This window comes from Elgaria multicarinata, chromosome 12 (assembly GCF_023053635.1).
Source record: "Elgaria multicarinata webbii isolate HBS135686 ecotype San Diego chromosome 12, rElgMul1.1.pri, whole genome shotgun sequence".
NCBI classification, from domain to species: Eukaryota; Metazoa; Chordata; class Lepidosauria; order Squamata; family Anguidae; genus Elgaria; species Elgaria multicarinata.
The window spans coordinates 20510693-20525871 of record NC_086182.1 but is presented as its reverse complement, the minus strand read 5'-3'; the positions used below and the strand labels follow the sequence as shown (position 1 = coordinate 20525871).

The following is a 15179-nucleotide window of genomic DNA, read 5'->3' as shown; positions in this document are numbered from 1 at the left end:
TCTTGTTCCGTTTGCTTTTTCAGCTGACAATAATAGACTGATTTCTGTATCTCCACCTATGTAGACTTTGTCCAGGGGACTACCTGGCCAACCATGTGAGGAAGGCACCTGACTTTCTAGTCATACCATAAACATTGCTTTGATAGAGTGGCCTTCTTATAACCTCACTTTATTTCCTTTATTTCACTTTCTTTTCTAGTTCATCTCAGAGGTGGGGAGGAAGAGAGGCAGTTGGAATTTTTTGCCATAAAACCCTCAATTCCAAACTCTCCAACTGGGTGTAAAAGCAACCAACATTAGTTGTTAAAAGAAAAATGGCAACCCTGATAGCCACACACAGTCTGTAATGTGTGGTTTTACTTATGTGGTTTATTTTACCACAGAAGAAGACCAAAGGTTGAAATGCGTTTGGTTTTAGTAAACGTGTTTTTAGGTAAAGATAGGTTTTATGATACTACAATATTGTGCTTTTATTGGTCAATATATAGTGTGTACTTGTTCCCGTTGTTTTTACACACACACATTTTAAACTAGACTGAAAAATTAAATTAAAAAAAATATTTTTACTATTTTTTAAAAAATTATATATATTGTCACCAGTGCACCCAACCGAGCTCCTCTGCTTTATTATTGTATTTCTAGGGTTGGGAAAAAAATCCTGTTCTGTTTAAACCTAGAGTAGACCCATTTAAATGAATGGAACTTAAGTTAGGACATAAGAAGAGCCCTGCTGGATCAGACCAATTTATTTATTTATTTATTCCATGTACCACCCCATAGCCGAAGCTCTCTGGGCAGTTTACAAAAGTTAAAAACAGTAAACATTAAAAATATACAAAATTTAAAACCATCAAAAACATAAAAACAACGGTATCCATTTAAAAACAACAGTTCTGGGGTCCATTAAAAAAACAAACTTAGCGTTGTTAAATGCTGTTAAATGCCTGGGAGAAGAGAAGTCTTGACCTGGCGCCTGAAAGATAACAGTGCTGGCATCAGGTGGGCCTCATCAGGGAGATCATTCCACAGTTGGGGGGGCCATCACCGAAAAGGCCCTCTCCCTTGTTGCCATCCTCCGAGCGTCCCTCGGAGTAGGCACTCGGAGGAGGACCTTAGATGTTGAGCGCAGTGTACGGGTAGGTTCATGTCGGGAGAGGCGTTCCATCAGGTATTGCGGTCCCAAGCCATGTAGGGCTTTATAGGTTAAAACCAGCACCTTGAATTGGGCTCGGAAACATATAGGCAGCCAATGCAAGTGGGCCAGAATCGGTGTTATATGTTCAAACCTCCTTGTTCCAGTTATCAGTCTGGCCACTGCAAGGGTCCATCTAATGCAGCACTCTGTTCACACAGTCGACAACCAGCTGTCAGCCAGGGACCCACAAAGCAGGACAAGGTGCAATAGCACCCTCCCACCCATGTTCCCCAACAATTAGTGTATCCAGGCTTTTTGCCTCTGGTACTGGAAAGTAGCACTTAACCATCAGGACTAGTGGCCAATGGTGTCTCATTCATTTTAATACATCTACTCTAAGTAGGGCTCACGTTGGATACTACCCAATAGCTCCTTCCTTAACTGTCCTCAGCAGCAGCCATATTAGCAGGCTGAGAGGAATGAATTAATTCCCCCCCCCTTCCCTTGTGTGTCATGTCCTTTTAGATTGTAAGCTGACAGACCGCAACCTGCCTACTCCTTTCTTTTCTTAGTTATATGGAAGTATTCAGATCATGTTTTAAAATGTGCATTTTCTATTATATACAGATATACATCTGTACACACACGCATTATATATAACATGCGAAATGGCCCAGCGTCCTAATCAAGTCATTATTCTGGACAAATGAACTGCAATTTATCGACAATAAAAGGCAATGTTTGTATTGCTGCCTACCGAATGAAACAGGATATGAATTTTCTTTCATTCCCCACCCTCTAGTTGAGTCATAATACGGTTCAGCAGGGCGATGATTATATATGCATGTGTACATATATCAGGTGCTCATAAACACTCAGCACTGGTTTGGTGCCAATCTATTCGAGGACAGTCGGGCAATTTCTCAGGATGTCACACGAAAGAAAGAACCGGGCTCTGCTGATTGTCAATTACGATTTTTGCAGCAGATGGTCCTCAGAGAAGCTCCAGTCAAGACCCGGGGCCAAGAAGGAAGCAGACAGGCTTTTTAAAGCATTATCCCACTGCAACTACACTGTGAAACTGTGCTATGATTTGACAGCAAAGGAAATAGAAGACGTTTACGAGGAAGGTATGAGCCCCATCGTGTTTGACCAACGGGAGCATGTTCCAAGGAGGGAGACCGGGATAGCGAGAGAGGGGTCCAAAGACCAGGTCCAGTTGAAAGAGCTGGGTATGTTTAGCCTGGAAAATAGAAGGGGAAGGGGAGACTTGACAGGAGCCTTTGAATGTCAGAAGAAGAGAAAACAGGCTTGTTCACCATTGCAGGACTTGAAGCGATGGGTGGAAATTGCAGGGAAGCAGAATTCAGCTATACCATTAGGAGAAACGTCCTGCCGGAAGAGCTTCAAGGCTTACTGGGTGATGGTGGGCTCATCGGTATCTCTCAGCCAAGCCCGCCTTATAGGGTTGTTGTGAAGACCAAATGGGTTGGGGATAGAACCTTATTTATTTTTAAAATATTTATTTATTATTGCATTTTTATTTATTTATTTATTTATTTATTTATTGCAGTTCTATACCGCCCAATAGCCGGAGCTCTCTGGGCGGTTCACAAAAATTAAAACCATTCAAAGTATAAAACAACAGTATAAAACCATAATATAAAATACAATATAAAAGCTCAACCAGATAAAAACAGCAGCAATGCAAAATTACAAATTTAAAACACCAAGTTAAAGTGTATTTATAGACTGTTAAAATGCTGGGAGAATAAAAAGGTCTTCACCTGGCGTCTAAAGGCATATCATGTAGGTGCCAAGCGAACCTCCGTAGGGAGCTCATTCCACAGCCGGGGTGCCACAGCAGAGAAGGCCCTCCTCCTGGTAGCCGCCTGCCTTTTTTCCTCCAAGGAACCCAAGGTGGCATACATAAACTTTCAGAGAAAGAGAGAGAGCGCTACCCCATCCAGAACTCACACACCTGCATTGGCTCACCAAGTGACTAACAAGGCCCCGCCTCATTAGCTACACTGGCTAGTTGTGGCCTTTCCGATGGAGCACACAAGTCACCCATCCCTGCTTTAGAAGGACAGAAAAGAGTTTTATTTGGGCAATCTTTTTGTAAAGTTTTATCGTAAAAGGCTATTGCGTACTTACGGCGTATTCATATACAGGTCTACTGAGAAGTACGTCCCACTGCATTCAATAGGACTTTGGTTTTTACTGGATTGCAGCCTTGCTCCTTTTAGGCTGCAGTACTAATGCACACTTACCTGGGAGTAAGTCCCATGGAACTAGGGTTGCCATACGTCCCGGAAAACCAGGAATGTTACAGTATCCAAGCATTTCCAAAATGTCCCGGCCAGTCAGTCATGAATCCCGGATTCCTGTTCCAGCCGGCTGGAGAAATTCCAACCTCCGAAATGGTGCCTTGAGCCTGCTCAGTGAAGTGTAAGTCTCCATATTGAAGTATCCTCTAGCTTTTAAGAACTAGTGGAGAAATGTAATTTAGTGTCATTTTGTTCTGTTGGTTTGCTTAAACTGTTCTGCTAGTTTCAGGCAGCCGGCTCGGGTTGACTCAGCCTTCCATCCTTCCGAGGTCGGTAAAATGAGTACCCAGTTAGCTGGAGGAAAGGTAATCACGGCCGGGGAAGGCAACGGCAAACCACCCCGCTATAAGGCCTGCCAAGAAAACGTCAGCGAAAGCTGGCATCCCTCCAAGAGTCAGTAATGACTCAGTGCTTGCACGAGAGGTTCCTTTCCTTTTCCAAGTACTTTAGCCTGCAATCCTATGCATACTTACCTGGGAATAAACCCTATTTAACTTAATAGGATTTGTTTCTGAGTAGACACACATAGGATTGCAGTATTAGATAACTAAAGTTTAGATAGCTTTCTTTCTTTCCCTAGACCTTTCCATATAGCTCAGTTTTTTTAAAAAAAAATCCTACCCCCACCCCACCCCACAAAATTGACCCGGTTTTGTGGATTCAGAATATGGCAACCCTACATGGAACTCAGTGGAGGACAGGGGTCATCTCTGAGTAACTGTTAGTGGAAGACATTTCACTAGCACTGCTAGACATTTGTTTCGTAGGCAGCTTTTATTGATGTTTCGTCTGTTGCTTTTGCCACTGTTTGCTTCTTCTTTTTTTAAAGGGCTGTGTATTCTAACCTTGGATCTTTTATTAAAAAGCAGGCTATAAATCTGGATAACAGAATAATAAAAACACTACTCTGTCCTGTGTCTTTGCAGAATGTGATGCAGAACATGGGGACTGTTTTGTAAGCATCATTTCCAGTCACGGAACAGAAGGGATCATCTTTGACTGCGAAGGACAACCTGTTCAGCTCACACAGATTTTCAAGATATTATCACCCCAAAAATGTCATAAACTGGCAGGAAAGCCCAAAATCTTCTTCATACAGGTAAAAACGGGAGCTGCAGGGCTTGTAACTGTGACCTGTGTTGTAAATGGTCACAATGAGGATGAGGAAATGCTCTGTCCTGTAAGATCGTCAGCTTTTCTGCAGCATGTAGAGATATTTATTTATTTATTTATTACATTTCTATACCGCCCAATAGCCGGAGCTCTCTGGGCGGTTCACAAAAATTAAAACCATTCAAAGTATAAAACAACAGTATAAAACCATAATATAAAATACAATATAAAAGCTCAACCAGATAAAAACAGCAGCAATGCAAAATTACAAATTTAAAACACCAAGTTAAAATTTATTTATAGACTGTTAAAATGCTGGGAGAATAAAAAGGTCTTCACCTGGCGTCTAAAAGCATATAATGTAGGTGCCAAGCGAACCTCCTTCGGGAGCTCATTCCACAGCAGAGAAGGCCCTCCTCCTGGTAGCCACCTGCCTCACTTCCTTTGGCAGGGGCTCGTGGAGAAGGACCCCTGAGGATGACCTTAGGGTCCGGGCAGGTACATATGGGAGGAGGCATTCCTTCAGATAACCTGGCCCCAAGCCATTTAGGGCTTTAAATGTTAATAACGATGGGAAAGCAAAGCAAAGCCTGTCTCAGTCAAAAATGAAAGAAAGAGATGTGGTCATCACATCCCAGTTCTAAAACCAAAAGTCATTATGACCTAAACATGCACACGCAAACATTGCACATTGCTAAAATCTCTGCCTGCTGTATTTATGTTGGCCCCAACAGACTTTCCTACATTGTTTTAAAAATGTGGTTGCATGCGTTTGTGTTGAAAGACAAGTAGGATCTGTAACAAAACGTTGCAGTGTAGACTGCTCCTGATCAGCGTTCCAGCCAGCTAGCTATGCCCTCTTCCAGGTTACTCCATTTCATCCCTACCCCTGCTTCCTACCTGTTTTCCACTCCCTTCTCTACGGTCAAATGTTCAGTCTTCATTTGGCTACTTTGTGGTGTCATTTCACCCCTGCCTCTATTTTTTCAGGGTATTTCTACATGGCTAGGTGTGCAAGTGTGTGTGTGTGTGAGAGAGAGAGAGAGAGAGAGAGAGAGAGAGAGAGAGAGACAGAATGAATGAATGCGCATGTGTAAATGTAAGATTGAGTATGTGAGTAGGACAGGGGCTATTGCTCAGTAGTAGATTTTTTTTTCAGGCAGAAGATCCCAGGTTCAATCTCCAGGAATGGCTGAGAAAGAAACCTGTCTGAAACCCTGGATGGCTGCTGCCAGTCAGTGCTGCCAATACAGCAGCTTCCTGTATACCTGTGTGTGTGAGATGTGTGGAGGTGTTTTAATACATCTCTGCATAGCATGTGAATGTGTATATGACAGAGGGAGCGGCCCCACCCACTTTGGCCCCACCCACATTTTTCAGGGGGGCATTCCCCTCTGGCACACAACCCCGAGCCAATTCCCTGGAATGAAATGCAGCCCGCAGACTGAAAACGGTTCCCCACCCTTGCTTTGGGGTGTAACAGGACTCTTTTTTGGTTTTGCTAGAAGACTACACTTCTGGAAGTGGAATGTTAGATCAGCTCAAAGTGGCATGGAAACATTTGGGCTGCAATCCTGTACCTACCTACCTGGGAGTAAGCCCCATTTAACTCAATGGGACATACATGCGAGAGTAGAGGATTACGCCATCTGATACTTTAACCCAGTGGGTCAAAACGAGTTTCATCAAAATGCTAACCAAAGCCTATGTTCAGGAAATGCACATTTACCTAACAGCAACGTGCCAGACTGCTTGCGTGGATGACTCAGACGTCAAAAGGCAAAGGAGGTAGACTACTTCTGCTCATTTGGTGTCAGGGATTAACCCGTCTTCTGCACCAAGAAACTCCCTGCGTCATTGCATTTCCTAGTTTCATAGTATGTAATGATCTAAGTGCTCTGAACCATCTCCGCTGGTTGACTCATGCTTGTACAGGAATTCCCACCTCACTGCCCATCCCTAGGCAAATACCAGCTTCAGAGCAGGGATTTTCCTCAGGGGAGGAAAGAGTTAAACTAGGGTGACCATATGAAAAGGAGGACAGGGCTCCCGTATCTTTAATAGTTGCATAGAAAAGGGAATTTCAGCAGGTGTCATTTGTATCTATGGAGAACCTGGTGGAATTCCCTCTTCATAGCAGTTAAAGCTGCAGGAGCTATACTACAGTGACCAGATTTAAAAGAGGGCAGGGTACCTGCAGCTTTAACTGTTGTGATGAAGAGGGAATTTCACCAGGTTCCCCATATATACAAATGACACCTGCTGAAATTCCCTTTTCAATACAACTGTTAAAGATACAGGAGCCCTGTCCTCCTTTTCATAGGGTCACCCTAGTTAAACCCTCCTTCCACATGGACTCAATCCCCGTAATTACCAGCCGCCCCAGGAGATCCAATTTGCATGCCTAAAAACCCCTGCATGTTAAAAGCAAAGATGTATTTAACTCGCATCTAGTTTTGACCCTGAACTGAGCCCAGAAACAAACTGGAAGGCATAAGGGCGGTACAACAGCAAAGGAGTGACAGGTTTCCGCCACTCTTGCTCCGGGAACAGGGATAGAGGCTGAAAGCTTCAAGGTAGGCGGGATACAGACCAGGAGGTGCGAGATCCAAGCAAACTTTCCTGAGCTATGCACACTACACAGGGGGCTGTTGTTGGAAGCTCATCAAAAGTCACTGAATACCTGTTGCCCTCACTTGTATTTTCAAGGCCTGCCGTGGAGAGGACATAGAACATGGCGTGTGCCTGCAGACAGATGGCGCTGGACCGCAGAGTGACTGCTTCTCACACTATCTCTCCATCCCGGACAATACCGCAGTCATGTTTTCTTGCAGTCCCGGTACGTAAGCCTAACAGCCCAACACTTTGCATGTTTACTTGGACGCAAATCCCACCAGGTGCACCCAAGTAAGTTGCGGGATTGCTGCCCAAGAATTAACATTACATTCTCAAATGTTTTATTTGCAGCTTGGAATAATGGCTGTTTTTAGGGTAGCGGAGGAAAAGCCAGAGAAGAGCTTGTTTGAGGCATAGTGTGGGCAGCTGGTCAGGCAGAATGGCTTGGTCTCTGATTGCAACCTAACACAATTAAGCCTGTTCAGAGTAATTCCATACCACAGGCAGAGGGAGGGGGGAAAGGCAGACTTGCCAGATAGACAGGCAAGAATATATAAAACAATTTCTGAGCTTCCTCTTACCTAATGGGCTTGTTCAGACAACACACTAAGCCATGGTTAGGCTGCTAATCCTTTTGCAGCAAAAGGTTAGTGAGCATGTTTAAACTATGATTATGTAGCCACCATGGTTAGGAATGAATGGTCCACATGCTCCACTAGGCCATAATGTTTAGCTCAAATCCTTGACAACCATGGCTTAGCGTGTTGTCTGAACAGGGTCATCGTCAGAGCTACTACCTGGAAAGTTAAAACCTGGAATTTCAGGAGCAACAACAGCACCTTCTAGAACTACTCTAAACTCATCCTATTTTTAGCAACTCTTCCCCAGATGGGCCAGTCCAGTTATATCTCTTGCTTTGTATTTTTAATTTAGTTATCTATAGCAGGGATGAACAGACTTCAAGAGGGGGGGGGAGTTAACTTTGATTTTTTTTTTTTTTTATTGGAACCCAGAAGTCTAGTGCAGAACAGTGGCTCAGGAAGGCGGACATGTGCTAAGAATTAAGGAACAGGAGGCCTCTAAGAGCTCATGCTCAGCCCAGGAATTTGTGCTCAGTACCAGATCTGAGCTCACAAGTTCCTTCACTCAAAAGTCCACTCCTGGTTTTGCCCAAAACATTATTTCTCAGCAGAAACCTAATTTGGGGGATGGGGCATTTTAGTTGTTGATATTACAAAGCACATAGTCATTCTATGTACTGACCAAACTGCCTGTGCATTTATGCGTGCATACCCTCATGTTATAAAAGCCAAAGTCCATCCCTGGTTTTGACCCCAACGAAGGATCGTCGTTACAGAGCAACAAACCTATGATTGCCACCAAGTGTACATCTGAGAGGAAGCACCAGCCTCTCCTGGCTCTTTTGAGAATTGTACCTGGACAGATCTCTAGGCCTGCACAGCAGGAATTTACTAGAGTAGTTGAAACAGTGGAGGCTGGTGGCACTGCAAGGCGGTGGATCCACTCTGGGTTTCGATCAGAACTCTAAAGGAGCCATCCAGGGTTCACACCTCAGAGAGCTCCTTTAGAACTCTGGTTCCGACTGAAACCCGAAGTGGGTTCATTGCCCCACTGACATCAGAGCCCCCAGCCTTCTCTGATTTCTAACATACCAAGTTTGAGAAAACCAATTTGGTAGGCAGAACCTTAACAAAGGGGAACCAACGTCCTTAAGTTTTTTCTCTGGCATTTTCAGGTTATGTCTCCTTCATCAATCCATGGGAATCCATGTTCCTCAAGGCCTTACTGGACTTGCTCAGAGGAGAGGAACGTGGCCTTGAAGTCACCCGTTTAATGACTCGAATTAGCTGGAAAGTTGCCTACCATTGTGAAGCGAAAGGAACTCACAGGGGCGCGAAAGAGATGCCCTGCTTTGTCACTAACATGGTGGAAGCAGTTTACCCCTTCAGAAGACAAGCCTCAGGCGATCAGGATTTTAGACTGACCCCAGAGGAAGGCGGCATCCATCCTACTTCATGAGAAATGACTCCGGGAATCACAGAATAATGACATTATTTCTGTGTCGACAGCGATCCCTACGTAGCGAGAACCAGCCCCACCCCCCCACGAGAAATAAATTATTGCCATAAATTCAGCGTCATGATTTAATAGCAGCCCATTCCCAATCTCCGCTGGAAGATGAATGGTAAACAAATACATCTATTATGGTTCAGCCTGGACTTTGATTACATTAGCTTGTGTTCACACTTGGGCTTGAACAGCTTGAGAGGCATTCATTTTCTCCTCCCTTTCATTCTTTGCATTTTATCGGTTTGGCTCCAGATTTAGACACGCTTTGAGCAGACCCATTGAAATCAGCAGGGCTGAAGTTTGAATTTGTCCCATTGAATTCAATGGGTCTCTGCCAAGCATGACTACTGTAAGTCAGCATCCAACCCGCTGTACCTTCTGCCTTTCCCTTTTAAATCTAATTCTACAAACCCATCGTCTGGAGTGTAATTCAACATAACAGCTCATTTTCCGGCAGTAGGAAAAGGGGATTCTTTCTCTCCTGCCTTCGTTTGCAAAACTAGATAGATACAAGTAAGCCCTTGGCAGGGTGGCTTGTTTCTGCTCAGGGTTCCAGCCAGCCATGCCCTCTTATACCATACTCCAATCCCATTCCTGCACAGCATGAGGCTGGGGAGGAGGGTTAACTGAGCCTTCTGAGTTCTGATTGGGCTATTTGGGGATTCTTTTTCCACCCCCTTTTTCCTTTCTTGTAATTCGGCAGACATTGTGGTTTCTCTGAGCCTGCTGCTATCTCCTACTTGTGCATGGGTCCTAACTGTTTTGGCTACATAAGGATCCACTTAGAGAATGGGTTTGCTCTTAATGTATAGCGAAGGTGCAGAACTTCAGTCCCAGGGAGCTAAATCTGGCCTTTGTCGCCCTCCCACTCCTGGAAGATTCTCTGAAATGGAAGAGATTCTTTACTCCTGGTGTATACGATTACAAATAATCCTCCCTCTGTGTAAGAGAACTACGGCAAGGGCAAAAGACCTAATGTATTGGCCAGGTATGTCTAAAGAGATTGAGACAGTTATTAGAAATTGTTCTGTTTGTGCTCACTTTGCTTCAAGCAATCAGAAGGAGCCACTTAAACCGCATGAGATTCCAGAAACGCCTTGGGGAAAATTAGGTGTAGATATTTTTGAATATGGTTCTTCCCCTTTTCTTATAGTAGTTGATTATTTTCCGAAATATCCAGAAGTATTGAGTTTGCCTGACAAAACTGCAAGAACTGTGAATGTTAAGCTTAAAGCGGTGTTCACTCGTCATGGAATTCCGTGGACACTTGCGAGTGACAATATGCCTTTTGCTAGTCGAGAGTTTCGATGGTTTGCTCAGGACTGGGGGTTTGAAAAGTGTTTTACAGCCCACGATATCCACAATCTAATGGGATGGCTGAAAGAGCAGTCCAGTCTATAAAACAGCTTATAAAGAGGTCAGAAGAGGCATGTGTGGATCCGTATCTGGCACTCTTGGAGTATCGAAATACACCACACTCTGTGCCTCCTGTTAGCCATTCAATACACCTCTGTGGCCCTGTTCAGAAGACACCTTAAACCATGACGTTAACCACGGTGCTTAAACCAGAAAGCCGGGCTGTGTTCAGAAGACACCTTAAACCACAGCTTTAACCATGGTTAGGGTGACCATATGAAAAGGAGGACAGGGCTCCTGTATCTTTAACAGCTGTATTGAAAAACAAATTTCAGCAGGTGTCATTTGTATATATGGGGAACCTGATGAAATTTCCTCTTCATCACAACAGTTAAAGCTGCAGGTGCCCTGCCCTCTTTTAAATCTCATCACTCTAGTATAGCTCCTGCACCTTTAACTGTGGTGATGAAGAGGGAATTTCACCAGGTTCTCCATATATATAAATGACACCTGCTTAAATTCCCTATTCTATGCAACTGTTAAAGATACAGGAGTCCTGTCCTCCTTTTCATATGGTCACCCTAACCATGGTGAATAAGGCTTTTTGCCTTAGTCACTGTGGTTAAAGCCATGGTTTAAGGTGTCTTCTGAACGGGGCCTATGTGTGTGGTTCCAATGTTCATTTGCTTTAACTCCCTATTTACCAGGGGCAGACCCTAGTTCCTGCTAGTCATCTCTGATAAATCACTCCCCCAATTTTCATAGGTCTTCTCAAAATACCTCATTAAAGTTGTGTTAGTAGTTGCTAACATTGTCACTCTTCAGGGTTCAGCTCCTTACATTATTTTTTAAAGCACAACGTGCATTGACCTCTCATAAACACACAGAGGGAATTTATACGGTAGCCCAAGGTATTTTACATTTTTTTAAAAAAACCAATAAAAACATAATGTATCTTTCGCCATCCCAGTGGTCTCCAGATGTTCTTTACTAAAACTTCCAGCATCCCCTCTGTGAGCAGGAGAGGAAGACGGGAACCGTTATCATCACCACCTCCGTAAATAAATCTGCTGTTTTAATGACGCGCTATTGTTTTTATTGACCTCATCTAAAACTGCTGTTGGACTCTTGCCGGCTGAATAGTGAGGTTGGAGTGGCCATGTGTCCTACTTTACAGAGGACAGTCCTCTCTTTGAAGGCATCCTCTATTAATGGGGTTGTGCAATCCAAGTCCAGTTTAAAGATAAAGAACTAGAAGATGGGAGACCAGGGGGCCTTGGGGTTGCACATCAAGAGTCAGCATCTGGAAAGAAGACTGAGCAGGAACACGGTACCTGATCAGTGTTCCCTCCTGCGGAGAGATGTACTGAATTCTAGTCATTATTTCGAAATTTGCACCATGCATATAAGTTAGCAATATGCAAATGCATGTCCTCTTTGGGTAATGAGTTTCCTCCTTTTTTTGGCAATAAACGGCCCTAAGGAGAGTAGGTTTAAAATAAGGAAATAAACCATCAGGCAGAGCGTTGGCATCCTGACAAGACTTAGGACGATAAAAAGCAGTTTGCCTGATGCCTAAAGGATAACAGAGCAGGAACCAAGTGGGCTTCTCTAGGGAGACAGGCAAAAAAGCTACTGTGTTTTATATTGTACCTTGAGGCGTCTATTGTTGATGTTGGCTAAAACCTATTCTGGTTGCATAATAAAGATTTAGTAACTTTGGCACACACACAAAAAAGCATTCAAGAATGATAGCTGATTATCTCTGGACTTGTCAAGTTCAGTGGCTCGTTTGGTCAACAAGGCAAAGTTGAGAATTTGCAATATTGGGGAGGATTTCATAGAAAAGTCTGTGCAATGTCATAGCTGGTGTTTCAATGTTAAACTTTAGCCTTGTGCAGACGACTGCAGCCATGGCGCACTGAATGCATGAAGAGGAACAAGATCGCAGCTGTGCGCGCACACACACACGCTGCCCCAGGTATTCATCAGCTACTCGCTCCATTAAACTGGCTCTAGTCTGAACTTATTGCTTCCAGTACTAAATACTGCATTACCACACTTCCTATATATATGGCAACTCCGCTGTACTTCCCAACATATTTAAGCCAAAGCGATTTCAATTATAATAATCCATTTTAGTTATTTTCAACATATTTAGAGGCGCCTGATAATATGAGGCCCTAAGCCTTGGCTTGTTCCTAAATCCGACACTGGAGGTTCCAAAACCCTGGTGTAGGCTCTCTGCATGTAAACAGGAAACCTTCATTTCTACTGCATCCCAGGATGTGTAGAGAGATCCTATAGTTAGGTCTCTGTGCCCAAGGCACACCCTATGCATGGAAGTCAGGGCCTGCCACCACAATCCTCCCCCCCACTCCACATGTTCAGTGGACACTCAATGGCAGTCATCTGCACGGGCAAGAGAGTACCTGCAACTACTACAGTAATATACAGCCACATGTGCATTTTTAATGTACAGTTTTAACATTCTTGCAGACGAAACTGTGACTAGATGCATATTAAACTTCTTAGGATTCAGCCATTCTACCTGGTTTCATGCTGGAAATTTACCTGGGCTCCCAGTTTCTTGATGCCTGTAATTCACTCTGGGTTGCATTTGGTTAGGTTACCATAAACTGGTATAGGAACTGGCTGCCAATCCATATCTGGGCCCAATCCAAAGTGCTGGTGTTAATATCCAAAGCTCTAAATAGCTTGGGACCAGGTTATCTGAAGGACTGCCTCCTCCTATATGTATATGGCCTGAACCCTAAGATTATCTTCAGGGTCCTTCTCCATGAGCCCCTGCCAAAGGAAGTGAGACAGGTGGTTACCAGGAAGAGGGCCTTTTCTGCTGTGGCACCCCTGCTGTGGAATGAGCTGCCTGGAGAGGATCGCCTATGCTGTACTCCTTTCGGTGTCAGGTGAAGACCTTTTTATTTTTCCAGAATTCTAGCATTGTAGTATTCTAGCCTTTTCGCTCTGCTATTATAAATTTGTATTTTAAATCTCTGGTTGTACTTTTATACTGTGGCTTTAAGCTTCCATATTTTATATTTTATGCTGTACCTTGTAGTTTGGGGCGGTATAGAAATTAATTCATGAATCAAATAAGTTTCCTTCTCTTCCCCCACCCCCTCTCTGTAGCACTTACCACGAAAACAAAACAGCAGCTGGCGACTGGAGGCACTATTTTCTGCTCCACCTTATCGTTGCCACCAAAAAAAGCCTCTGTGGCAGGGCTACTGTGCTGCTCGGAGGCAGCAACGTGTTGGCATCACCCAGGTTTTACGGCCCTGCACTTTGCATCCTGACCGCAGCACACTTGACAAAGTCTGTCTGAGCTTTGCTAATCAGCTCCGGCTAATCAGATCAACCTGCAGCTGGCCTGGTTTGCCTTGCCTCTAAACAAAGGTGATAAAATGGGCGTCCGCTCTTCGTTAATGCGGAACTTGGCTTTTAAAACAAATACAAAGTTTAATGGGAAGCAGGTGACTAACGTAAAGAGGAGGATGCTGGGCATAAAACGAAAGAAATCAACCACCTCTGAACACGGCTTCAGGTAATTACAATGGGTAACACATAGAATCATAGAATAGCAGAGTTGGAAGGGGCCTACAAGGCCATCGAGTCCAACCCCCTGCTCAATGCAGGAATCCACCCTAAAGCATCCCTGACAGATGGTTGTCCAGCTGCCTCTTGAAGACCTCTAGTGTGGGAGAGCCCACGACCTCCCTAGGTAACTGATTCCATTGTCGTACTGCTCTAATAGTCAGGAAGTTTTTCCTGATGTCTAGCCAGAATCTGGCTTCCTGTAACTTCAGCCCGTTATTCTGTGTCCTGCACTCTGGGGTGATCGAGAAGAGATCCTGGCCCTCCTCTGTGTGACAACCTTTTAAGTATTTGAAGAGTGCTATCATGTCTCCCCTCAATCTTCTCTTCTCCAGGCTAAACATGCCCAGTTCTTTCAGTCTCTCTTCATAGGGCTTTGTTTCCAGACCCCTGATCATCCTGGTTACCCTCCTCTGAACACGCTCCAGCTTAATAGAGCTTGTGTTGCTGATTCCACCCCTCACTCTCAGCCAGAGCAGCCGTCCCAACCCGAATCCCTCCTGATGTTTTGGCCTACAACCCCTAACTGCCTGAGGCAGCAGAGCCTATAGCAGACAACAGCAGCATGAATTAGGCTGACGTAGGGGCACCACCTGCAATGGGCCCAGTTTTTTTGCTAGCAGCATTTTTGCCCTATTCACTCTCGGGTAGGATTCGCTGCTGCTCTGGGGGGATCAGAAAGATGGGAGTTAGGAAGCCCTGGTCCCTGTTTTCCATTGGTGTTTACATCATGCACCTGGACACCACCAAAATTCAAGCACATTGAGTTGGCAGAGCTTGTAGAGGAGACGGAGCCATTGTTAGTGTCTGTTTCCCTCAGTTCTAGTACCTTGGACACAACTGTCCAATCCAGACCTAGGAGCAAGGAAGGCCCTTTTGACTGATTTTGCATGATTTGGGTAAAGATACAGGAGGCCACCAAA

General features: G+C 44.4%; 1 protein-coding gene across 1 annotated transcript; it reads left to right on the top strand.

Annotated features, from left to right (window-relative positions):
- The first annotated feature begins 2063 nt into the window (after nt 1-2063).
- On the top strand, nt 2064-9234 carry LOC134407633 (caspase-3-like). Its single transcript, XM_063139503.1, has 4 exons — nt 2064-2265; nt 4392-4564; nt 7288-7417; nt 8951-9234. Exons 1-4 carry the CDS (start codon nt 2064-2066, stop codon nt 9232-9234), a joined length of 789 nt encoding a protein of 262 aa, XP_062995573.1.
- Nucleotides 9235-15179: the final 5945 nt, after the last annotated feature.

Excerpts from the sequence above, each read along its gene's own strand:
- LOC134407633 (XM_063139503.1), top strand. The coding sequence starts at position 2,064 with ATGTCACACGAAAGAAAGAACCGGGCTCTGCTGATTGTCAATTACGAT. Across the intron at positions 4,565-7,287 it reads CCAAAATCTTCTTCATACAG|GCCTGCCGTGGAGAGGACAT; the intron begins GTAAAAACGGGA and ends TGTATTTTCAAG. Across the intron at positions 7,418-8,950 it reads CATGTTTTCTTGCAGTCCCG|GTTATGTCTCCTTCATCAAT; the intron begins GTACGTAAGCCT and ends TGGCATTTTCAG.